Source organism: Populus trichocarpa, chromosome 14 (genome assembly GCF_000002775.5).
Source record: "Populus trichocarpa isolate Nisqually-1 chromosome 14, P.trichocarpa_v4.1, whole genome shotgun sequence".
Lineage (NCBI taxonomy): Eukaryota > Viridiplantae > Streptophyta > Magnoliopsida > Malpighiales > Salicaceae > Populus > Populus trichocarpa.
In genome coordinates this window covers 1,546,024-1,573,059 of record NC_037298.2, presented here as the reverse complement: position 1 = coordinate 1,573,059, position 27,036 = coordinate 1,546,024, and the positions used below count along the sequence as shown (strand labels likewise).

Below are 27,036 nucleotides of genomic sequence, written 5' to 3'. Positions count from 1 at the left end.
AAACAAGTTTCAATAGTTCAACTTGAACTTTATTAAAATCAAGGTCTGGAACCTGGATCACAAATTTCTCAAATTAATTCACTGGGCCAAGTTTAACAACTAGCAGCCTACAGAACTGATTGTCAAATGCTCAATCCACCCCTTATTACCAGTTTCATTCCAAAGTAATAGTTTAAGAACAACAGAAAAACTAAGACATTTTATCCAAGTAAAATGTTTCACAGGCCCACAATCACGATTCCCTCCAAGTGAAACGGATTAAAAAAAATGCAAAGCCAAGACAACATCAACACACAACCAGAGCATTGAGCAAACTAAAGCAGAAATGGAAGATAGAATTCTCAAACGAGTTACACAAAACACACACACAAGGAAAATCTATCAAGTTCTACCAAGTATCTGGAGACCTTGCACCACGCAAATGAATAGCATACCAAGAATTCGAAATTCCAACCCCGCATAATAAAACTAGAACCACACTGAAAGAAATGTAATGATTTTTCTGCCAGTAAAACTAGGTCTAGATTTTGCAAACCATTCAGCACTCTTTCCTAATCCACCAAACACACTTAAGAGACAAGATTGTCATTCAGAGACAGCGACCCAAGCTGATCCGCTTGATTGTTGATCTGCTGCTGAGCAGCTACAGTCCTAAGGACCTCCATAGCTTCTGCCACTTTTGCCTTCAAAGCCTCTGGTGACTCAAGAAGGTGCAACACCTCAGTTTGATCCATCTCCAGAAGCATGCCTGTAACCTTGGCTGCTGAATCATGCTCAAGCTGATCCACTATGGGGTATAGACTTTCACCCAGCATCTGCCAACCAAAAAACAAAAACCAAGAAAATAAGATAAAATTATATGCCCAGTGAATTAATGGACCATGTGAAGTTAGTATTGGCAAACAAAATGATGTAGACCCACCGTCCTCTGCTGTTCAGGTGTTGCATTTGCCAGGGCAGTAGCTAAAGCAGTAATGGGCATGGGTTGTGCGGCATCACGTATTGGCATGCCGCCCATGTCATAAGGAACAGAAAGCATGCCTCCAGCAACACCTGGCATTGGTACATCTGGCATGTTGCGACCTGGTGGGTAACGATACACGCGTCCCCTCGGAAGCATCTGGGACAAACCAAAAGAATAGTACTCTTAATATAAAGAATATGGAATATATGAACATGATAAATTCAAAATATCTTCTACTAACCTGTTGCTGCATGAGAGGGACTGGCTGCTGGGTCTGTTGAACAGGACCACCCCCACGTCGCCCTCCAGGTCGCTGGCCTTGCTGACCCTGCTGAACCAGAGGAACAAAGAAATTTGGCATTGGGGCACCACCAGGCCTCATTCCAGGGACAAGTTGCTGTTGGTAGCCAAATCCAGCCTACAAAAAATAAGAGATTCAATTTCAGCATCACTAATTGCTGAGCCTGTGGTGGACGTGTTTCAAATGACAAGTAAATATGCAATCACATTCCACCACCCTAGATTTATGTCAATGCTCACATAGACTTCAGAATAGAGAAAAAGAACCAAAGAAATGTATGAACTTAGCAAAAAAGTATATTACATCTCAATGCTCAAGCTGCAAAGAGACATGTTGAGCTTAGCTTCAAGTCTCAATAATGTATGAACTCCAAGCTAACTATCATGCAGGATTTCTGACAAAGTTCATCCCAATTTATGCTAAAACTAATTAGACCATCACAGGCAGGTTCAGAAGTTATTAGAACCTCATGAAATGTATAAATATCCATTTGATTAAAAAAATCAAATACGGTATATCACACAATGTTGAATGAGTCTATATTAAAAACTTGAAACATCTAGCATAAGAGTCCACATTTTGTAGATGCATTATACACCTCGACTGATAGCATATTTTTCTGATTATGTGGACACAAAAACCCAAAATTTGACCATGTGTTTGTGTCAATTATTCAATTATACCCTTATGTTTTTAATTTGGTCAGTTAACCCTTGTTTTCTCATAGTATATTCATTGACCCTTGGACTATTCTGTCTAATCTCCCTGTTAGCTAACTATAATGACATGAACAAAAGTGGGGCTGGAGTGCTGCGTGGACAGAAATTATCAAAACTGGGCAAATTTTTTAAAATAAAACACCTTTCAAATTAAATCACAGAAACAGCCAAGGAATGCCATTTATATATTATTTTTTGTTTATCAATATATATTCTTCGATTGAGGCAGTTATAAAACGTGAAAAGGTACCCTATCTGCAAATTCTCTCTTTTCCAAATTAATTTAATTTCTCTTGCCTATCTTTGTTAAGAAAAAAAAACTTCTGACGTATTGTGTCTATCTCTATTATGTTTTTGTTGGGACTGATTTCGTTTATTATGTAATTATTTTTGTTGTTGCTAAGGGCCTTTGGAATATGGGACTTGCAATAATGGTTGATTTGGAGGCCGTGGAAGCTTTTGCATGATGTCAATGCCTCTTTCTAATGGCTCTCAGCTCTAGCTTTCTCTCTTTCAAAAAGACCCTCTCCTTGAATTCATGATTCTTCATTGGATTCCTAAAAAGCTTCATCCTAGAGAGCCCAATTTCTGGGTTTGAGTTGATTATTATATTCCTTTTTTTGTGGTATTATTTATTTATGAATTGCTATATTATAATTAGCTTAAGATTTAAGAATTTTTAGCTACATCAACACTCCAACAACCCCGCTTATTGCCACATCATTGCTTTAAAAAATGAACAATCATTCTAAAGCCATAGAGGACTAGAAGAAACATAATAATTGTGAACAATCTAGCAAGCATGTCAAAAAAAAGTTCGGATAGTTACCTGGGGAGGCATCATGGCTGGAGGTCCTTGCCCATACAGAAATTGTTGTCCCATACCTGGAGCACCAGGAGGATACATTGGCATACGAGAAGCAACTGAAGGTGCCATGGTAACTGGCCTCATTTGAGAAAATTGTGCCTGCGTGAAACCAGACACGTGAAAAATAAAGGCACAAATTACCTCAGCAAACATGAACATTAGTAAGTAGCGTTTAACAGCACAGAAGAGATGCCATGTTGCAATACACAACAAACAGCAATAATTACCTCACTTTTTCCTACCAACAACTGTATCTACTTTCATACATAAATAGATATCTCCTAATAGCTAAAAGAACCAATCACGCTAGTATCAGATAATGATAGGGATCATGATCCCATGACCATCAATAGCATTGCTTTTCAGGTAGAGTGGCATCTCTATGGCCTTGAAGCCTTGTCAGAAGAAATTATAATATCCAAGAGAAACAATCCATTCTGAAGTTCATATTCTTCCCTATGAAAACCATGAAACTGTTTGAAGAGACTGGATAAATAATCATCTTCCAAGAAGAAAGGTCTAGAATTAAAAAGAAAAGCTGTCAAAAAAGACGATGACAATAATAATAGAGGGCATAATAATTAAAGTATCTATCAAAAAAGCCTTCCAAACAACCAGAACATCTAAGTTATCAACAAAAGACAAATAAGTAACTTGGAGGATCCAGCTGGATTAGTAACATATTTTAATTAAAAACACCACTTATACAATTGCAACCAAAATAGTACCTGAAGTCTTGCTCTTCTCTCTTCCTTCCGTTGAGCAAGGGCAACATACAGGGGTTTGCTGATCAACATTTTTCCATTCATCTCAGCAAGCTGTGAAAGAAACAAGGATGAACATTAACTTTGATCACAGTCTGGCAGCCATAAAGATCATAACTTACAGCTCGAGATGCTTCTTCAGGAGTTGAGAAGGCAACAAATCCAGAACCTCTGCTAATACCACTAGGGTCACGCATGACCTGTAAGTTTCAAGAGTGGAGAATGCTTGAAATGTCAGCATCCATGAGAAAAAAGAGATCAGAACAGGCCAATTTCCAACATACATGGACAATATTTCAATACCTTGCACGAAGTAATAGCACCAAAGTCAGAGAACAATTCCTTGAGTTTTTCATCATTGATGCTATCATCTAGATTCTTGATATACAAATTCAAGCCTTGAAATTTGTCAACAGTCTCCTTCATACTCTGCTCAAATCGCCCTTTCAGTTCAAGCTCTCTTTCAGACTTTTTCTGGGCTTTCCCAACATACCACTCCTCACCATCGATTTTCTTGCCATTAAGAGCCTCAACAGCTTTGGCAGCATCATCTGCACTTTCAAAATTAACAAATCCAAAACATTTTGATTTACCATCAGCATCCCTCATCACCACAGCACTAGTAATTGCTCCATGTTCAGCAAAAATATTCTTCAACTCTTCATCTGTTGTGGATTCAGCCAGATTTTTCACAAATACATTGTTGAATTTTATGCTATATAGAGCACCATCTCTGTCCTGTTTGCGAAGAAAGTGTCCAACATACACTTGTTTATCATTGACCAACATGCCATTTAATTTATCTATTGCATTTTGTGCAGCCTCCTCGCTGTCAAATTGTACAAAACCATAGCCTTTGGACTGGCCAGAAGCATCAGTAGCAACTTTGCAAGAAAGAATATTGCCAAATGAAGAAAATGTGTCGTGTAAAGCTTTGTGATCAATACCCTTGTCCAGGTTCTGCAGTCCCAAAATCACAACACAGAAAAAAAAGGTCAGCATTAGTCAAAGGCATCACAAAAGAAAGGCAACGACATAAACCCATTTTGCTTTCAGAATATAGTACTACAGAAGACTTAAAAGGAACTATATAAAGCTTTTCAAATTGGAGAATGAATATCCTATTTCCTGGCATAATGAAAAAATTAATTCCAGACAGCCAAAAATAACAATCAGCTGCCTTAAAAGAGAGAAAAATCAAACGGAGCAGTTAACATGAATGTTAATACCTTGATAAATATATTTGCCATGCCACTCTTACGAATACTTGGGTCCCGATGGGAATACATGATCCTGATAGGCTTGTTATTGAGTGGAGTAAAGTTCAAGACATCCAATGCCCTTGCAGCTGTAGATGAGTAAATAAATAAATGTTGTAAGAAACGAAGGTAAGATAATAATGAGATTCCAGTAAAGTGTTGAAGACATGGAAGTACGTGTGGAAGTGTGTTGTCAACATAGGCACTGACCAGTGACACCTCGAAATGTGTTTCTTTAATCAAGGGTTAAAAATCAATAAACTTCTATGATATGATTCTCCAATGACCACATACATGAAAAGCAAATCAAAACTAAATCACTTCAATAGTTATGGGCCTACATTACATGACCAAATCATCTTACACGAACTTCAAATCAATTGCTATCACCTCCACCTTCTGAGGGATTATGGCTGTGCCTTCCCTTACTATCTTTATTCTACTCTCTTAATTCACATTCACACATGTAAACCGTTGCATCCCTGGTAATGGGCAAGATTGAGGAAGCCCGTCTGTTGTGTATTACTACAGCCACACCCTAACTTTCATACAGGATTATAGTTTATGCTTTATGGACAAATTACTCTACTGTCTTAAATTCAGCCACACCCTAACTTTCATACAGGATTATAGTTTATGCTTTATGGACAAATTACTCTACTGTCTTAAATTCTTATCACAATCCCATTAAATCGCAAGCATCTAATCCAACCAGTAGTAGCTAATTATGATATTAAAATCTTACTCGACCTCTCCTCCTTTGTATCAACAAGGGGCTAGAAAGCATAAACAATGAAGGCCAGGCGGCTAATCTTCCCCCACGGCAATTCAAAACAGTTATGCAATGGTTTACTTTAATAGAATTAAATTAATCACTCCTGATACCAAAAGTTCTCCGAGGACTATGTAGTCTCACTCAAGCCAATCCATACAAGTTTAAAAGCTTCCACTGAATCCTACTTAACCTAAAGCTACCGAGATTTAAAACATACCTTCATAATTCGTATATTCTCAATATGGTCCCTCAACTTAATTTTCTTACAAAAGTAATCCATCCATTCACATTTTTCAATACCGAAAAAGATTTCAACTTCAGTTCCCGTCACATATTACGATAAAAAATACAATTAAAAAAAAAAATAGGGCAGGAAAAATGCATACCATCCTGAGGGTTGCTATAGTTAACATAACCATAGCCAAGAGATCGCCTGGTACTCAAATCCCTACAAACCCTAACCGAAACCACCTGGCCGACCTGATTAAACACGTCGTAAAGCTGAGAATCAGTCACGTTGAAGTCAAGATCACCAACATAAAGCGAAGTCGGCACAAACTGGATCGCTCCAGGTCCCGCCGCCACTCCGTTGGGTCCCGGTACCGAAGCCCCCGATTGATGCAACTGAATCTGCGCCATCTCAAATCAAAACAAACAGGCCTTCTAGATCCTTCAAAAAAAAATTATTTTTTCTTTTTTTGTGATTTTTTTGTTTCCCTCTCCTCCTGCTACAATTAAATTAAAACCTAGAGAGATCAACAAAACACACAGAGGATTCTAAACTGGTAATCTAAGAACTAAAAGTATATATTTGGGGATTTTTTAGGGTAATATTGGGATAAAAAGAGGAGAGGGAGGGGTAAAACGGGGATAGAATCGTCGGAGGGAACCGTACGGGATACGACGGAGAAAAGGAGAGATTTTTTTGGGTTTTTTGGGTGGGAGGGCAGACCAAACTGCACCGCACCAGCCAAGTGGTAACTGTGGAGCTTATATAGTGACGTTATTGGGAGAAAGAACCCTAGTTTCGATTTTAGATCGACTTTAATTTCTGGCCGTTTGATCCTCTCGTTACCCCTGGCCAGGGGTTTGTTTGAACGGCTTTTATTAAACGGTGTGATGATCATCAAGTAAAGTTAGGCTGGCTACACATTTAGCACATGGGATGACGTGGTATTTGACAAATTCTAGATATTTTTTTAAAAAAATTTAATTTTAAAAAATATTAAATTAATTTTTTTAGTACTCTAATATTAAAAATAAAAAAATTATTTTAATATATTTTTAAATAAAAAATATTTTAAAAATTATTATTCATCATAATTTCAAATATGACATTAGTGCTTGACATAATTTCTACTTTTGCTTGTAAGTATTTTTTTTAAAATGATTTTGACTTTAAAAGATATTAAATTATTGATTTTTTAGTATTTTAATATATTAATATAAAAAAATGTTAATATATATTTTTAAATAAAAAATTATTTTAAAAAATACCTTTTATTATAATCTCAAACTGCACTGCTTGTACTTTCTCCCTTTGCTTTTGTTCATACGAGAGTGTATGCTTTATCAACTCTTATTTTAATTATTTTATTTTAAAGTAATTTAGCTAAAGATTGGGATAAAATCACATTTATTAAATCCAGTTGCGTCGACGGCCAGGTAAGCAAGTTGATGGGGATTTAGTCCGACTACCCGTTTGGCAATGTTGTTGCGTCCATGTTTCGTGCGATTTCATGCAACAAGCTGTTTGGTTAATAATAAACACGTGTTTTTACTTGTTGGATCCCATATGTTACTGCGTTTGAAACGCATGAAAAGAGGAAGCAGCTATGAGCTGCTTCCTACGCGGCTAATTCATGCTACTGTTCAGTGAACAGTGGAGCATGCCTCCACTGTTCACTGAACAGTTTTTTTTAAAAAAAAAAAAACAGTGGAGGCAGCATGCCTCCACTGTTCGGTGAATATGTTTTTTTTTAAATCAGTGTAGTTAATTGATTTTACTCGCACTGTTCACGTGAACATGAAAAATATTTTTGTTTGTTTTTTTTAAATTAGTTTAAGATGAATTAAATTTACTCGTACTGTAATCTTAATTTTATTTTTGATAATATTTTATCTAATTTTGTAGTTCTTGTCGGATGAATTTTATACGTAATAGAATTGTAGATAGTTTTTTGTTAAAGTAATTTTTTATATATAAAGTGTGATTTATTTCATGCTGTAATAGTAATATTAAATCCACAATATTTAAATTAAAAACCATCAATATTAATATATATTTTTTAAAATTATTTTATAACCTCAATTTCAAAAGCATTCTTAACCAAACACATTAAAACTACTTTTTCTTCAACCTCAATTTCAACCACAGTTTTAACCAAACACCTATTTTTTCAAACCAACTTCAACTAAAAGTACTTTTATAAAACAATTTTTTTTAAACCACAACCACAACAGCTACCGCAATACCAAACACACAGGTACTTAGCTGGGGTTTTTTTTAAAAAAAAAACTTAATTTGATCTTGTCAACTCATTAAATTAACATACCACTGGACTAACTTTGTCCAAACTTAATTGATTTTTTAATGTATTAATTTGAATATAAATAAATTGTTTAAGATTTTATTAAAATGTGATGTAATCTTTAAGTGTAGTAATTGATTAAAAAAAATGACCATTAACCAAACAAACATTTTGTAAAATAAAATTTCCCTTCTAGACATTTAAAAAAAAAGAAGAAGAAGAAGAAGAAGACGACGTGAAAAACTCAACCAAATGGAAAACTCATTCAAAGGGAAAGGATAAAGAGCACGGGAAACTGGTTTTATGGGGCCTTAAAAGGCCTAAAGGAAAGAGAAGTATTTGCATAATTTCAAGTTCAGATCGAACTAACTCCGAAGGACAAGCATGCATCGGCCTTAATGCCGAAGCGAAAGCCCAGAACGACTTCCTTAGTGGCCCAGCACGAGTTTCAATTTGCAAAGCCTCGACGATAGAAATATTACCACCTGATCCATCTGAATCGCAATCTCACCTCTAAAACCCAAACTGCATTTTCTGGTTCTTTTCTGGGCCCATCATACCTTTACAAAATGCGAGTAGCAAGGGCTTTGAATATATATATATATGTCTATAAAAAAAGTGAAGAAATCTAACTCCCTGGCTTCCCAGCGGATTGGACCTTTTATTTTCAACAAAAAAATAAATATGCAAATTTCTTCAACGACTTTCTTTGTAATATAAATAAAAAAAATCTACTTGTTTATGTTAATGAATACAAAAAAAAATTAACGTATCCATTCAACTCGGATCAAGTAATTTTTCCTAACGTAAATAGAATTTACATGCAGGTATTGTTAAAATATTTTTTGATATGGAGAAAAAAAAATAACTATAAACAAAAAAAGCAGATACTTACATATAGGAAAATACAACAAGAATCATATGTTCTCTCTCAACCAATACTTAGGTCATGAGATCGTAATAATTTTGTAAAAAGTAAATTGAAACAAATTAATCATAAAAAAAACGAACATGAACACATATCACGAAGACAAATTTCAAATAAACCAAATGCTTTTAAAAAAATTAAACATTACATCTTTAAAAAAAATATGGAAACAATAATATATTAGAACGACATGGGCTTTGTAGCTCTACCTGTCAAACCTGTGATTCGAGCCATAAACTTCATTGAGTTTAATAAGATTGTTATTTTATTTTTATTCTAAATAAACAAGTATATTTTTTAAAAAAGTGAAAAAAAATAAAACATATAAAATTAAAGGAAGAAATAAAAATAAAAAAGAGGTCTAGCACACATGGGCCTTAAACAAGCCTAGGCATGCAAGCCTCTTAGCTCATGCCCACTTGTCTGGACCTTTTATTTTTTTAAAAAAAAAAATATAAAAAGCAAATGGCTTTAAAATAATAATAATACAGGCGATGTATTGTCTACCAACTCAGAAAGCGTCGCGTGCTAAATCACAATTCAACCACCATTGTCGTGTTGAAAATCGGGCCATAATTTTTTTTCCCGTAAAAATTCATTTTCATCTCATTTTTACTTTAAAACACCCATATAACATAAAAAAAACCTATATACCAACCCAAAAAAAATAAAAAAAACACCAAATTAATCAGGGTAGGAATTTTCTTTCTTAAACTATATTTATTTTTTCATGCAACATTAAAACTCAAAAGAATCATCATCAAAATCCTCTCATCGAATGGAACTCGTTTACACCTAGTTCGATCTTCTTCACAAAAAGAATCGATGCAATTATGATTTTATTTCTCCATGGTCGAGATCTAGTGATTTTCTCTCTCTTCTCTCTAGCACATTGATTGAAAAATATGAAAAATAAAATTTTATATCAAAAGAAAATTTCAAAGATCTACAGGGATTGAAAATATATCATTGGAAAAATAGAAGGATCAAAGCTAAACTTTGAAACCACCACTTATTTTTTGTGTTTTTTCACTTTGGTACTCTATTGTCATTTTGTCCTCCCTTGACTATCATAGTTAAATTGACAATCAATTTAGTCTAAAAATTTTGAAATTCTTTTTTTACAATAAGATATCGGGATAAAAAAATTATAAATGGTGAGTACATAGTATTTTGTGAGAGGATTTATAGTGAAGTTTTGCACATAGAGTCTCTTGTGCCTTTTACAATATCGTATTTGAATAATAGTTGTCACATTAGTTTCGAGAAATTTTTTAAAAATAATATCAAAAGAAATCTAGGTTATTGGATTACAAGGTTTATGATCAGATTATTAAGTCAATATTTGAGTCATTAAGTCAATCATTTTTATAAAAACAACAATGTTTGGATAGGATTTGATCATGCCATACAAATCACTAAAATCATGGCTGAATCAAGCTTTGAGTTTGTGTTTCTAGAGTAAAGCTCCTGAGCCGACTTGAATTAATTAAACAATGCATAATAATGCAAAATTAAAACTGCTTAATTGTATAATTTAATTATACGAGTGGTGCATCTTCCTTGACGAAAGACCATGGAGGTGAAGTTCCTTGTGCAATTAATTAAGCTCATCATTCATGGTTAGATGGAAAGTGCATTGCATGATAGTTTTTTGAACCCATGAGCATATATACAAAGATGTGTACACTTAGGTCTTATGCCAACTATATCATCATGGTAATTATCAACATTTCGATCGGATTTGGCTCTTATGGTATTCTTTTCTATATATCTAGTCATGTTCCTTGAATCTAAAATGCAAGTGAATGAATATAATTTTGACACATATTAAAAAATAGTCAAGGATTTAATTATGTGTTTTTCAATCTAACCTAATTTGATTTGCTTGACTTGAAATAAAATCAATAATGAAATTAACACCAAAATTATGCTCAATCCCCAAAATTAAAGGCTTTAAATATTTTTTATATTTAAAAAATAGATTTGATGATACATAAAAAAAAATATACATGTGTTCTATATAATATACACATATCCATAAATATCTCTATAAATATTATAAATAACTATAAGATATTTGTATTAAATGTCTTATAATAACTTAGATATTTATGAGATATTCATATTAAATATCTTAGATATTTCTTAAAATATTTATCTTAGGAAAGTCTATATAAAGCATATTCTCTATATATTAAAGGTTTGCTAGATCTTATCTCTCTACACAACATAAGTCTAACAAAAAACACAAGTCTTATACATGACTTAAATAACACTTAAAAAAAAAATTCAACTTAGAGAATATTTATTATCACCATCACTTTAACAAACATTATACTGATTTAAGCTTTAGAGTATTTTTTTTTAAAGGTGTCGTCGGGCTCACCAAATCTTCCATGTCTAGTTTTATCAACCCACAAAAAGCGCCTCCAATCTTTTTACTGAGAATTTTTCCAGCCTCGTCACTTTGCACCGTCTGTAGGAATCTTAGCAAAAAACCAGTTCATTCCTATTTTTCAAAGGCTCTTTTTTTATGGATGACAAAACCTCGATGCAGCGGCAACTATGCCAACGACTATATCTACAGCTACGTTAATGACATGCTAGCGGCTAAGCCAATGGTTATGCCCCACGTAGCTACGCTAGAGGTTACGCCCATGAATACACCCCGTGGCTGCCAACAACTATACACGACTACACCTACGACAACGCCCACGACTACATCTACAACCGCTCCTGTGATACACCCACAACTACGCACCACGATTATGCCCATAAACTATTTTCATGGTGGATTCAGGAATGTACACATAAAAGGTTTCACTGGGACTTGGGGGGTCTGATGATACACAAAAGGTAACGTTACCCACTATAAGTATTTTATTCCCCACTCTTGCTAGGTCATGTCTTCCAAGCACATATGTTTGGAAGACTTGAAGGTCTCTGATAATACATGAAAAAACTACACAAATATTTTGTACAATATACACACCTTCATAAATATGTTTATAAATATCCTAGATATTTATTTTAAAAAAATCTATATAAATACACTACCAGAAAATTGATAAATACAAACGGAAAGGATTTTACCGACGGAAATATTCCCTCGGTATATACCGACGGAATTATCGTGGGAAAAAAATTTAAAACAAAGCAAAAAAAAAGATGACGTGTCATTTTTACCAACGGAATTACCGACGGAATATTCCGTCGGTAAATTCCCTCGGTAATTCCGTCGGTAAACTGTGAACACTGTTCATCATGTCAATTACAAAGGGAATCACCGACGGAATTTTCCTTCGGTATTTTCCAGAGAGTGTTATTTGGCGGTTTTCTGAAAAAATTCAATTAATTTAAAATTTTCATTTAAATATTACAGACGGAATCACCGACGGATTGAAAAACCGTCGGTAATTGTTGGCGGTTTCTGAAAAAATTTTACGAAATTGAAAATTTAAATTAAATATTACCGATGGAATTACCGACGTAATAATTAAAAAATATTAATATTCAATTATCCGTCGGTAACGCGCTCCAATAAAAAGCCTGGATCCTCTTATTTCACAAGAGACAGACTCATTTCTTCTCCTTATTCTTCTTCTTCTTCTTCACTATATGTAAAAAAACATCAATATATATTTCTTTCTCTTCTTTTCTCTCCTCATCTCCTTCTCTTTTCCTCCATGCTTGGGTATGTCTTCTTCTTCTTCTTCTTTCTTCTTTTATCCTTTTAGTTTTTTTTAATTAATATGCTTAACGAAATTTTTTCTTTCTCCTTAGCTTCACTTGCAATTACATTAAGGTAAGATTTTTCTTTTTTCTTCTTTTTTCATGACTTTTTTCACTATATTTGTTTTTTATTTTATTTTTAATTGTTTTTGTTCTTAATAATTGTATAAATGTTGTTGTGAGATTTTTTTTTCATATGAGATCAATTTTTAGTTGATTTATTTATAGGATTTTTAAATTTTTAGCAATTGCAACTTTATTTTTTTCATATGAATTTTTTTAGTTGAATTTATTTTTTTGTTTTATTTATTTGTTGCAAATTTGTTTGAGTTGATTTTCTTATTTTTTTTCCACGCATTTTTTAGTATATATTATACAGTGTTACTTTATGCTAATTTAATTATTTTATAATTTTATAAAATGAAATTTTTTTAAATGTTTTATTACCGAGGGATATACCGACGAAATGGAGCGGATAAATTTATTTTTTTATTACCAACGGATTTACCGACGGAAAAAAAATTACCGACGAAAGATTCACCGACGGAGCATTTCCGTCGGTGATTCCGTCGGTAAATTAATTACCGACGGAATATGTGTCTTACACCGACGGAAAAATTCCGTCGGTAAAACTGTTAAATCTTATAGTGATAAAGCTTCATCTCTATAGAGTAAAGATCTGTCTGGGCTCATCTCTTCGGACAACATGAGTCTAGTACAAGATTTAATGAACATTTAAATCTAGAGAATATTTATTATTATCGTCACTTAAATTAAAACTATACTGACTTAAGCTTTGGATTACTTTTCTTGTAAATGTCATCAGCCCACTAAGTCTTTCGGACCTAATTTTACCGACGATTTTTCCACCCTCATCAAGATTAATACTTGAAATGAACTAATATCAACTTGCATTTTAAACTTTGATGGTGACCTTCATCCGATTGATTTTATTTCAAATTTGGATCTTAGCATTTAATTTTATGGATTTTTCTTCCAATTACACACATTCCTTCTAATGCAGGGATGCCCTTGATGTAATTTTCAGAGATGTCATTAACATTTTGTGGAAGATATACAATTATCCAACCTGTTTTTTGTCTTTCATGCTTTAATTTCGAAGAAGTAAAAATCCAGTCCGTAGTTTGTTTCTTATAATATATATTCCACAGTGGTTTTCCATTCATTAATCAACACTTAGTTTGATTTCATGCTGCTATTTGAGTTTTGCTCTGACCATACATTTAAAATTTATATGGTCACCTAATACAGGACACAGTTTTCCATGAGTTTCACATACAATTTTATCTTTAAATCTTGAATTAAAAAAATACAATTTGTAACTTTTATTAATTTAATATTTTTTTTAAAGTGTAACCATAAAAAACTATAATAATACCAAATACACACTAACATCACTTTTTTGTTTTGGTTTTTCAAGGATTTGGCGACACAAGTCTTCTTAAAGATATCCAAACTCCATCTCATTTATTTCCGAATTCAAAACTAATTAAGACTTGATAATAAAAATGCTAAGGTTTTATTTGGAAGTATGGTATTTTTCTTGCTTTTAGATATTTTTTAAAAATATATTTATTTTTAAAAAATATTAAATTGATATTTTTTTTATGTTTTCATTAACGTTCTAATAAAAAAATAAAAAAATTATTTTAATATATATTTTTTAAAAAATACTATTAAAATTTAGTTTGCTACACAATGCAACGCACTAAGTTTTAACTGCTGGAATTCACATTGGGATCACTTTTATCAAAGAGAAATTAATTATTCTCACTTGTTCGCATTTCAAATACACTTGTGATCATCTTTCCCTCCAAATATCCTTGGAAAGTTTTTTTTTCTTTTTTTGAATCAATAATATCCCTGGCATGGTTGATCAGGAGCCCCACATAACACCAACTGGTATTTCTTTTTCTTGGGAAAATGCATGTCAATCACTCTCAGCAAATAAAGATAAAACTTTCATGTCTGCTTGGAGTTGATACGCTACTTTATGAAAGTCTTCCAAGCAGTGCAATATATCAATTTTTCTTGGAACGGTGGAAGAAGACACATCTCTTTTCCCATTTGAAACTTAAAATATGAAAGAGTAGGCTCAAGATTGGAACTAGGTGCGTGGACTTCAGTGTCCATAGGTTACTCCTTTTAACCTAAAAGGTTTGTCTGAACTCTCAACAAGTTTTTTTTGTAGTCAAAACGATCACACACACCCACAAGAGAGATCGAATGAAGAGTGACAAAGAGCTTTGGTTCCAAGTCAGAAAATAGGGTACAAAGAGACAACTACTTGCCTTTCTTCTTTCTCGAAACAAAGAAAGAAAGTAAAAGCAGATCATCGCAATGAAATTAACAAAATTGAATGAGATTTATTTTGTTTTTCAAACCCCTTCATCTTCCTTCCGGGTGCAATGGGAAAAGCTCCAGAGTTCTATCTCCCTCCTCTTTACATGACCTGCTTTCTTCTAATTCAAAGCATTCAAATGACCAGCTCCTACACTTTCTTTTGTATGGACTATCCTCATCTTTCTCCACTTCTCCCTGTGAAACAATAAGAGTAAATATATACATAAACTAACCAAAACATAGTTTCGTTTACCAAAGTAAAAAAATCACGAATCAATTTAGTCTTTATGGCTGCTGAGTACAGTGACATACCCTAGTATCCAAAGATATAATGGTAATGGGAGATGGGGTTCTAGGACTATGGCTTAAACCAAGGCTGTTTCTCTTCTGTTTTTGCCTCTCGCGGGCTTTGTGGTTTTGGAACCAGTAAAAAACGTTCTTCCCTTCAATCTTGCCGTATCTGCTTAGTTGTGCTGTGATATCTTCTATTTGTTGCCCATTAGGAGTTCTCATTCCTCCCCTATACAACATCTCTAGTATCCCTATCTGCTCTTGTGTCGGGTTCCACCGTGTCCCTCCCGGGTGCGTTTCCCCCTACATGAATCAAATTTTCTAAATTTTTAGGTAAAGAAACCACCATACTTTAAGATGCTTTGCCATTTTTTCTTTTGTTTTACGTTTTTCTTTGACCAACTGTGTTACGATATGTCGTGTAATTTAATTTGATGTTTGGAGTAATTAAGCTAGCACAGAACCCAAGCAGATGGAATAAAAAATTAGTGATAGTATTGAACTAGCTAGGTAAGAATGATCAGTACTGGTACCTGAGGGGAATCTTTCTTCTCGTCAGAGGAGGCAAGCTTTCTAGGACCGCTATCGGGTCTGATGAAGCTCTTGAGATCGAAAGAGGTTACACTATGATCTGTGTTGGCCAGCTTGGGAGCAAGAGGGCGTAAACGCTTGCAACCAAGCGTAAGAGAGGGTTCGTGCTCCCAAAATCCACGTGCCAACTGATGCACCTTCATGCTTCCCATGGTGAAGGACTGAATGAAAGGGAGTGGTAATTATATAGAGGGTGCTAAAGAAAGTGGGATATGAGGTGGTGCTTAGAAGAAACCAAGACCAAATCATGAGGGGAGGTTGACTTATGATTTCCATATTTTTAACAAAAGGAAAGACACCCAAAAATTAACACACAGTGAGTGACACAAATGTGTGATCGATCGAGCGTGTGGGTGTGTTAGTGAGTGAGTAACTGTGTGTTTATGCGTGTGGGTTGGCCCGTCAAATCGGTTCGTTTTTTTCTTGCTTTCATGATAAGGTGTCCATGCTTTTCGGTGGCCTCTCTGGTTCTCTCTCAAGCTTTTTCATTACAGTATAAAGTAAAGAGAGGGAGAGAGGGAGGGAGAGGATGAAAAAGATTCCTCCAATCCCTAAACTTGAAAATGGAACTTCTTTGCTTTTCAAGATACGGATAAATATTGGTGAATGCCGTCGTCTTTTAACTGGTAGAGAACGTTGAAAAATTAAAACATAAATAACCCTAATATATATTTATTTCAGTAGTGCATGCCATATCCAAATCCAATTCCTCTTCTCTGGGATCTGTAGCTCCAATTTCCCACATAGTATAAACTATAAAAACCACCAAACCCCACCCATTTATCCCCCCTTCTCATGTCCTGTTCCGTGTTTGTTTGTTTGGTACTGCGGCATTTTCAACTCCGTATGAATTGAAAAAGATAATTTTTTTTTAATAATTTTTCAAGCGAAGCGAGACTATAAATAACACTCGGAGATATGAACTGCGTAAACAAGCCATAGCCTAAATATTTATGTATTATCTGACAGACCACTGATTAGTTGATGATAAGCACGTATAATAACATTTGGAGAGAATAATAGTTCTGGTCATGTGCATTATGATTAGTTTCTCAGTGAAACTGGAGGATTGCAGAAGGATTTCGACTGACTGCAATCACGGGCATCATGCACTTTGAACTGTCAATAAGTGATTCCATATAGCACGTGTGATTGGGTGGGCAAAGAAATTGTGATCAGACATAAACAGCAGATGTGCTTGATTAATCAGAATTATCATTGTCATGAATCATTATCGCAAACATTTGCCAAATGGTAAATTTTTCTTATATGATTGCCCTTCGTAGCTGTGATTTTCTTAGGGGGGCAGTGTGGACAGACCAGAGTTTATTGAGTACTGTTGAAAGGAAACCTCGACTGAGCTGAGCATGTTTTTCCTCTAATGGACAAGATTCTGGTAGTAATTGCTAAAAAATTGACTTCAAATATGTCGTTTATGCACTAAATTTGTTTTCAATAATTGTGTGGTGAAACCTTCAATTTTATTATAAGAAATTAGCAGAGCTTTTTTAAAAATTTGACTAGCTAGTACGTATAAAAACGTTTTTTTGAAAAGAAGCACAGCTAGAAAATCTGTGATTCTTGCATGCGATTTTTTTTTAAATCACAGAAACTACTGGTTTTTTTTTCTTTTTTAAATAGCATTTAGTATAAAGGTATCTTCATTTAAATATCACAATTCTCAACTACGTTTTGTTTAAATACCTCATTTTTATTGTAGTTTTTTTGTTTATTGTGCTATTTTTCAAAATCCTTTTATCCTCGATGCTATTTCTTCAAAACTTTCAAACACATTTGTATTGGTTTGGAAAAACATCCCCACAACTTCTTATCTTGACCTAGTCGTGTGGTGATGAGTCATGATCTATTGTGAATTTGCACTGATTTTGTGAGGATATTAAGGTGGAATATGCAGCTCGGAGGACGTATTTTTTCCTCAAAAAACCACCTCTTTTCTGGAAGCAGTTAGACAAGAGACATTCATAGGCATAGACCATAGAGTGAGGGACTGAAAGTCATTTCCCACATGATAGCAGTGGAAAACATTCTCAGTGCATGTGATCGATGTAACAAAAATTCTTTAGGGCATGACTCTAGGGTAACTTTCATGCATCTAAAAGGCTATAATTCCCATAAAAAAAATTTCCTTGTGGATAAAATTCATTACATACAATATTTCCGGTAAACAAGAATTCAAGTATAAAGATTTGGCTGCCTGGCTGACATGACCCTTTCTCCCTCTCTCCCGACCGCAGATTTGCAATGCAGTACAATAAGATCAAAATACTTTGACAAATTTTTGGCGTGATATTTGGACAATCCTTGCTGAACAGCTCATTCTAAACTTGATGGGTTTCCACACGGACAGCATGCGCAAACCTTAGGCTACATCTTGTCATTTTAGCCATAGTTTTCAAATCCAATATCACGATTACTTTAAAAAAAAGTCTGTATTATTAGATCAATAATTAAAAGGTTTATTTATATCAATATTTTTTTTATTAAAATGATAATGTTTTATTTTTTTACAAGACAATAACCTTGTTCAATTTAAATCGAGTCAAATTAAATGAATTATTAAAACTCTAGCTAAGTTAATAAAATTTGATTAAATAAATGTTTTATCGGTTTAATGAAAAACTTGGAAGATTAAGTTTTGAATTTTAAATTTTCCAAATCAACTTACATAACTAAATTTAATGACTATGATTTTAATTCATCGCCTCTTGCTTTTGTTGTATAAGTTAATGAACCAACAACTTGCATCATTGTATATATATCAACCAATTCCTAGGAAATAAAATAAATAAATAAAGAAGTGAAACACAAGAATTCTTTTTTTCTTTTAATTGAAAGGGGCCGATGACAAAACGAAAGCGTTTCTAGTGGGGTCGAGCACCTCAATTTAATCATATTGAAACAAGGAATAAACACCCTTTTTTTATTGTTGAAGGAGGAGTACAACCCCTTGATTGAAAGAAAGTTTGATCACTCCATTAAATTGTATAAATTAATGTAATTCAGCTGTGAGTGAGGATTTATCTATAGATTTCTCAGAGGAATAACATAAAGTAATTTCATCAATTCACCACTAAAATTTAGAATTTTTAATTGTAAATCTTAAGTTCAAATATTGAGAAAAAATGAGGTTGAAGCAATAGCTGTAAAACCTGATCATGTATAGATTTTTTAACCCGAAAAAACATCAGATTATTTTTAAAACTCAATTAAACGGGAAATAATGCTCCACTTCTCTCAATTATCCCACTTTCATATGTATGAATAGGATTAGATTTTAATTAAAAATCTATCTGTTTTTTGCTCAAATCATTAGCACGTACGGTATACTTTGCTAGTTAAACTATTAGCTCCCACAAAATTAGCCTCTATTTTGAGCATCCACAGCCTCTACATGTGTGATGTTAATTAAAAGTGAACATAATGGAAAGGTTAAAAGTTAAAACCATGAATGCCTGATGGGTGCTTCTTTTGGTTATTACTTCTTCGAACTTGCACTGTCCAGCAAAAAGTTGCAAGGTGAAAACTCCATCATAGCATAGCTAGTACTCTAAAAAGAGGAGAGATCACTTCCAAAAGTAATCCCTTTGAGGTTAAATTCTATTGGCCAGGTGTCATTCTAGCTTGACGACAGTACGTGGGGTAATGATATCAAATGTTGACAAACAAATTAACCTATGAGCTTGAGTCCATGTTTTTGGCTAATGTCCTAGAACCCGTAAGCGATTACACCGGCACCTCCACCCTTCAATCACGACAACATAATAAATTCACCTCATACAATCCTAGTCTAGTTAGATGAGCAAGCTAGGGAGTTGTTGAGAAAAAAAGATTTTGCTAGAAGGAGCCATGACGTGGACAACGGAGCGTAAGGCTATGTTTGATATCAAGGTTCAATTTTTTTTTATTAAAATATTTTTCAAACCGTTTTTATCTAAAAAAAACTTATAATATTGATGTTTTTTTTTAGAATTTTTCAATAATTTTGATTTGTTCGATATTTAAAATAAATAAAAACTTAAAAGAGATACTTTTATGTATTTCTATTAAAATAACATTTTGCACCGAATTACTAAATATACCCTAAGTTGTTTTGCAATTACATGTTTAAGCATTTAATAACATTGTTATTTAATCTGAATTAGTCTAGCAGGTTGATTTAAAAAATTTGCAACTTGAAACTTGATTCAAATTGTGAAAAAAAATATGATCTTAAAGAAAAGAGAACCTAAAACAAGAAGGTACGTAAAAAATGCTGAATTCTTTGTGTTCTAATTCTATTACAAACAAAATAATTTATATAGGTATAGAGGCCTACAATTTATGAGAAAAATCAGAAAAATAGCTAGCTTATTTACACAATATTTTTAGCCTAAATTTTAAAGATTGAAAGATAATGATATATAAGGTAATAAATATTCAAACAATATCTTCAAGATCCCCCATCAAGTTGGAGCATGAAAATCTTGAATGCCATAGTTGCGAAGAAGAAAATGAAAGTGATCACGTCCCAATGCTTTAGTTAAGATATCTACTAATTAGAATTGAATTGAAATATATTTTGTAGTAATGATGCTAGATTACAAGTGCTCATGAATGAAATGGAAGCCGATCTCAATATGTTTAGTGCGTACATGAAAGACATGATTAACAGCAATGTGCAAAGTCGATTGATTATCGTACTGTAGAAGCATTGGGTGAGAATAAGGCAAAGAAAGATCAGCAAGTAAACCTTGTAACCATATCAGCTCACTGGTTGTAGCAGCCATAGAGTGATATTCTGATTCTACAGAGAAACGTGGCATTGTGAGTTGCTTCTTGGATTTCCAATAAATAGGAGCAACACTAAGGAAAATGTAATAATCGGTAATAGATCATCGAATTATGAGACAACTTGTCCAGTCGACATCACAATAGGCTCTGATATGAAAATCACTATTTGAAGTGGAAAAAAAGACCCTGATCAGGAGAACTCTTCAAATAACAAAGAACATAATAGGCAACATCAAGATATGGATGACAAGGTTTTTATATTAATTGATTGAGAATTTATACTACATAAGTGATATAAGGCCGAGAAATAGTGAGATAAATGAGACACCTAATTAAGCAACGGTATTGGCTTAGGTCTTTTAATGGTTCACACAATCTGAAGACAGTCAATATCGTTGAGGAATGGGAAAAACAGCTGGTTTGCTACCAGCCATCCTAGTTTTTTTCAAGAGGTCAAGAGTATATTTGCTTTGGCAAAAAGATATCATTCGAGGAGAACAAGCAAGTTTTAAGTCAAGAAAATAGTTAAAAGTACCAGGATCCTCCATGGAGAAACATGTACAAAGATAATTCTCGAGCTTTTGAATCTTGAAGATATTGTTTGAATATATATTACCTTATATATCATTAGCTGTAAATATCTAAAATTTAGGCTAAAATTATGTTATGTAAATTAGCTATTATGCTTTGTAACCAACTAGCTATTTTTTTTTATTTTTTTCTCCTAACTTGTAGGCTTATATACATGTACATATTCCTTTGTTTGTAATAGAATGAGAATATGGAGAATTTAATATTATTTTCCTTCTTATTTTAGGTTCTATTTTCTTCAAGATCATATGTTCTCCTTGGTATCAAAGCAAATAATGATCCTTGAATTCTACAATCCCCAACCGTCATGGATGGAGAAATATTTTCAAGTACATCCAAAAGTTCATCATCAAAGTTGATGTTTGAACATAATTCACCTTCCCCGTATTATCTGAATTCTTCTAATAATAAAGGTACAATTCTTATTTCTTATCTTCTCAAAGGTGAGAATTATCCAACATGGAGGCATGCTATGATGAACGCTCTTCCTGTCAAAAACAAGTTGTGTTTTGTTGATGGCTCTTTACCCAAACCAATTGAGAATAACCAAGAAACCCATGCTTGAGAAAACATAACTCAATGTTAATTTATTAGATTTCCAATGCCCTGGCTCTAGAACTACATGATAATGTTACGTATGTAGATACAACTTATGAGACGTAGGGAGATTTGCAGGAACACTTCCCTTAAGGAAATGTTCCATGTATTCATGAATTGAAACGTAAAATTTATCTGGCATAACAAAAAGATCTTAATATAGCAACCTACTACATCAAATTAAAAGGTTTTTGGGATGAATTAACAACTTTTTCTACCATTTCTTCATGTACATGTGGTGTTGGAAAAGAAATCTTGGTAGAACGAGAGAAGTAAAGGTTCATCAATTTCTCATGGGACTGAATGATCAATATGGAATCATTCAATCTCAAATATTAAACATGGAACCTTTTTCCTTCAATCAACAAGACATATGATTTTGTAACTAAATAATAGAAGCAATTAGCCATTGCTTCAATTGGTCGCGATCATTCAACAAAGACAACAACCTTTGTTGTCAGACCCTTCAACAATCAGACAAGGGAATCTGCAGGAAAACAACCAAAAAGAAATCAATAAGGATGGATAAACAAATAAAAATGCATATAGTGCGATAAATCAAGGTATTCCAAAAAAAAATGTTTTATACTGGTTGGATATCCTTCAGGTTGGAAAAACAAAGCAAAAACTTCAAATTTGGAAAAGCAAAGCAAAAACCTCAAAAAAAAAATAGAACATGTTTCATTTAATGACACAATTGCAGGTTCAAGTCATCTACGGGTAATGATTTTAGTCTCACTCAAGAACAATAACTCATGTCCTTGTTTCCCTCTACTAGTTAGAATATATCAAACTTTGTTGGCAAGGTCACCTAATCTCATGATACTTCAAATTGGATCCTAGAAAATGATGCCTATGCACATCTTACATGTGATGCACCCCCCCTCTCTCTCTCTCATTATACTTGAAATGGAACATGTTTCATTTAATGACCTATTAAATTACCAAATAGGACATTTGTTTTTGTGTACTCTATTAGTCAAATTAAATTGTCAAATATGATTTTAAATCATGTTCTTTATATACCATCTTTCAAATGTAGTCTTTTTTCAATAAGTAGATTGACAAAAGCGCTTCAATGTTCAATCATATTTTTCCCATCATTTTGTGTCTTATATGACCTCAAGTCAAAGAAACTGATTAGAATGGGTGAATTATGCGATGACTTATACTACTTCCATGGGCTTTAATTACCATTTGTTGCAATTGCATCTCTTTCTTCCCCTTTCACCTTATAACATGAGTGGTTAATTTATCTTTCATTTCATTGTTTGTCATTAAATCCTGAATTATCTTGTGTCTCTTTTAAAAATTTAAACAAATGTTGTGATGTGTGTCATCGAGCTAAACAAACTCAAAATGTTTTTTCTTTAAGTAACAATAAATCTGATTTCCCTATTAATATGCTTTATTGTGACATTTAGGGACCTTATAAAACCCCGTATACTTCTAGTGCTCATTATTTTCTTATAATTGTTGATGATTGTATAAGATGCACCTGGGTTTAACTCCTCAAACACAAGTTAGAAGCACAAAAATACTTCATTCAATTTCATGTTATGGTTAATACTCAATTTAATCATAATATCAAACTAGTTAAAAGTGATAATGATCCAAAATTTATTACTGGTCATATGTCCAATTTCTTCTTTCTTAATAGTATTTCACATCAAACATCTTGTGTTAATACCCCACAATAAAACAAAATAGTAGAGTTGAAGCATCATCATTTGTTAGAGGTTGCTTGTGCCTTTTGATTTCAAGCAATATTATCAATCAAATTTTATGGTGAATGTGTTTTGATTGCCGCTTACTTGATAAATTATACTACTAAACCTAAATTATTTGGTAAGATTCCGTATGAGATGTTATTTACAAAGCCTCCATCATACTCTCATTTATGTGTTTTCGGTTGTCTATGTTATTTGTATGATAAAAATCAATTCAATGATAAGTTTTCTCCTTATTCTAAGCCATGTATTTTCATTTGTTATCCTATGAGGAAAAAGGATGTAGAGTTTGTGACATGGAATCACATAAAATTTTTACATCATGAGATGTCATTTTTTTTTTATAAAAATCAATTTCCTTTTCATTCTCACAACCCTCCAAAAGAACTAAATGTTGTTGTTTCCTAAAGAGCTCCTTAACACATCAAGATCCTAATGAGTTCGTCGTGTTCCCTCTCGTCTTGATGATTATGTGTGTTAGCTTCCTAGAGTAGATAAGTCATCATAACCTATATCCAATGCAGTTTCTTCATGTACTCTTTATCCTATATCATGTCACTTGTCTTATTCTCGATTTGTTCCATCTCATCAAGTTTTTCTTGCTGATATTTCCATTATTAGTTAGCCTAAATCCTTTTACCAAGCTGTCAAATAGTCGAAATGGTGTAAGACTATAAAACAAGAAATTTTTGCTATAGAGCAAAATCTTACTTGGAGTTTAGTGCCATTGCCTTCAAAAAAGAAACCAGTTGGTTCTTGTTGGATATTCAAAATAAAATATTAAGTCAGATGGTTCTATTGAGTGTTAAAAAACGTGTTTGGTAGTTCAAGGATATATACAGATTGAAGGTTTGGATTGTACCAAAACCTTTACACCTATTGTAAAATTAACTATTAAGTTAACCTAACAATCTGATAACCCAAGATAACCCAAGATTTTTTTTTGTATTGCATCTCAACCAGACAACTATGGTGATTAGAGATCATAGATAGAAGCTTTGGGTAATTATCCACATGCTTATAGAATAATAACACTTGAGTGGAGAAGGGGGAGGGAGTTTTGAGACAAACCAAACCTCTCACATTCTATTGAGAAAAATAATTAATTATCAAACAAAGATTAAGCAATTTCTAGTGTAAAATTAGCGGTTGTTTGTTGTTATTAGGCAGCATATACCTCTATGAATGTAGACCAGTTTAATAAAAAGACATAAACCTTCTTAATTATGTGAGTTCATTGAAAATAAAAGGAAATGATTAGATGACTACCAAACTGATGAGTTAATACATTATCTTGATTGCGTACTAATTTTTTTTCCAAACATCAATTTCAGATAAATCTGCATATTAATATCTAAGCTTAATTATTTTTCAAGATAAAATAGATAAAGATAGATAACAAGCGATGGTAAAAACATGTCTCTCTCTATACTTTTTTATTTTTAAAATATATAAATTTATTATAAAAATTAATTTATTTTATGTTTTTATATTTATTTTTATCTCTTTGACTAAACAAATCCCTATTCCTACTATTTTTATATTTTTACAATAATTATACGCTATGTTTATTATTAACAGAAAATGACTACTGAACATGTAAAATAAGAACGTCGAGAGAATTGCTTACTAGTTCTTTGTCTCTTAAAGTTTTTCTGCCATGATTCACCAAATGCAAACTCAATTGAGGCCTAATCACTTTCCCCGATGAATTAAATCACAACCTCTCAACAAAGTAATTATGGGTAATTTTTAACACAAGGTAGGTTAACTAGTCAGATTTTAGATTTGTTCCTCAATGGTCATAAGTTCGAGTCCTCTTAGAGCCACTAAAGGTTTACATAATCGTTAATTTTAATATCCATGAAATTAGTTGAGATATACGCAAACTGGTATTAATATCTATGATAATAATAAAAAAATATTATAGACAATTTTTATTGAATTTAATTACTTTTTGAGGTGGAGCAACGTGTATAAGAGTCATGTACGGGAGGTGAGAATAATGGGAGGCTGACATCACCGGAAAAACACATGGTGAAAGAGCATTTCCATGGAGAAGCCAAGATATGGAGTATCTGATTTGGTTGTGATATGTGATTTAATTTGGTGGTCAAAGAGGATGTGAAGTCGGGTTGCATGATAGAAGTGGATCCCACACAGTGGAAGAAGCGGTGGGAATCCATCATTAGGGAAGACAAATGTCATCATTTGCACGTGTTTATGGGCCACACCAAACTCCATCGTAAATGTATTATATGCCTTTGCATCCACCACACAACACAACACTACAAACTGTAGCTTTAGACCCGCTAACATCTCCGTGCAAACAACCATGGATGTACATTAAGTTCCATCTAGCTTAATTTACCTGTTGATTTCAAAAACTCGACTTATAAAATTTAATTTGAGATGGGCTCTAGCTAAATCCAGAAGATATTAACTGAATTAGGGTTTTAATAATCCGATTTACCTAATCAAAATCAACAAGGGTGAAGCCAGGAAATTTATATTTGATTTGCATGCTGGTATAATTTACAATATGCTCAAAGAATTGTAGCATGTAGTAAACTAGCTAGATGATGATATTCAATTTGGTCTCTGAGTGCTTTTCTTTTTTGCAAACAGGTCCTCTAGCTCGAATATATACTCCTTGATTTGACCCTAGATTTCTTAATGAGACTCAACTGGTTCTAATGAACTTCCCAGCACAGATAATGTTCAGTTGGTTCGAATATATACTCCTTGATTGATCCCTGGTTTTCCTTTTCTCATTAATTGTTGTATTTTCACCGTTTTAATTAATGGGTTTTTGTTTCCATGCATTTCTTCCTTGATCCTCTATCAGCCCGGGAAATCCTACGGTTGTGCTTCGAAACGTAATTAGAAGAACTACGATCCAACAGCAATGAGAGAGATTTTCTGTGCTTGGAAGTTCATCAAGGGGGTCGGATCGGGGCCAAACATGTCGGTAGGAGAAAAGTCATGACATGTGGCTCCAAAAACCATCACAGGTTAATCATAAATTAGATAGAGAAAGGAAGGGTGTCGTCTTCACCTTCTTTATATTGCTAATCACTTTATATTTCTATACTCTAGTTTTCGTTTTGCTTGGAAACCTTTTTAGCTTGGAAATTGATAGAAAGGGATCGTTGATGCTCCATTGTTACTGCCCTTTTAATGTTAGTGTGCATGGTGCCAAATAAAGTGATGGAAGGCATCATTGTTTGGATTGAA

The 27,036-nt window shown here is 33.3% G+C and overlaps 2 protein-coding genes across 2 annotated transcripts; both read right to left on the bottom strand.

Moving 5' to 3' along the window:
* Positions 1 to 305: 305 nt before the first annotated feature.
* Positions 306 to 6,764, bottom strand: LOC18104862 (polyadenylate-binding protein 2). The gene is made up of 9 exons (XM_006374842.3): positions 6,037 to 6,764; positions 4,846 to 4,964; positions 3,920 to 4,576; positions 3,739 to 3,816; positions 3,581 to 3,670; positions 2,814 to 2,951; positions 1,206 to 1,382; positions 923 to 1,120; positions 306 to 815 (listed from the first exon to the last, which is right to left on the bottom strand). Exons 1-9 carry the CDS (start codon positions 6,287 to 6,289, stop codon positions 570 to 572), a joined length of 1,956 nt encoding a protein of 651 aa, XP_006374904.1. The 5' UTR covers positions 6,290 to 6,764; the 3' UTR covers positions 306 to 569.
* An 8,330-nt stretch (positions 6,765 to 15,094) lies between these two features.
* LOC18104861 (WUSCHEL-related homeobox 4) lies at positions 15,095 to 16,293 on the bottom strand. The gene is made up of 3 exons (XM_006374841.3): positions 16,033 to 16,293; positions 15,521 to 15,802; positions 15,095 to 15,403 (listed from the first exon to the last, which is right to left on the bottom strand). Exons 1-3 carry the CDS (start codon positions 16,240 to 16,242, stop codon positions 15,254 to 15,256), a joined length of 642 nt encoding a protein of 213 aa, XP_006374903.1. The 5' UTR covers positions 16,243 to 16,293; the 3' UTR covers positions 15,095 to 15,253.
* Positions 16,294 to 27,036: the final 10,743 nt, after the last annotated feature.

Coding starts and splice junctions, on each gene's coding strand:
- LOC18104862 (XM_006374842.3), bottom strand. CDS start 6,289: ATGGCGCAGATTCAGTTGCATCAATCGGGGGCTTCGGTACCGGGACCC. Junction 3,817..3,919: donor GTGCTATTACTTCGTGCAAG/GTATTGAAATAT, acceptor TGAAACTTACAG/GTCATGCGTGACCCTAGTGG. Junction 1,383..2,813: donor CAGCCATGATGCCTCCCCAG/GTAACTATCCGA, acceptor TATTTTTTGTAG/GCTGGATTTGGCTACCAACA.
- LOC18104861 (XM_006374841.3), bottom strand. CDS start 16,242: ATGGGAAGCATGAAGGTGCATCAGTTGGCACGTGGATTTTGGGAGCAC. Junction 15,803..16,032: donor AGAAGAAAGATTCCCCTCAG/GTACCAGTACTG, acceptor TGATTCATGTAG/GGGGAAACGCACCCGGGAGG. Junction 15,404..15,520: donor TTATATCTTTGGATACTAGG/GTATGTCACTGT, acceptor ATTGTTTCACAG/GGAGAAGTGGAGAAAGATGA.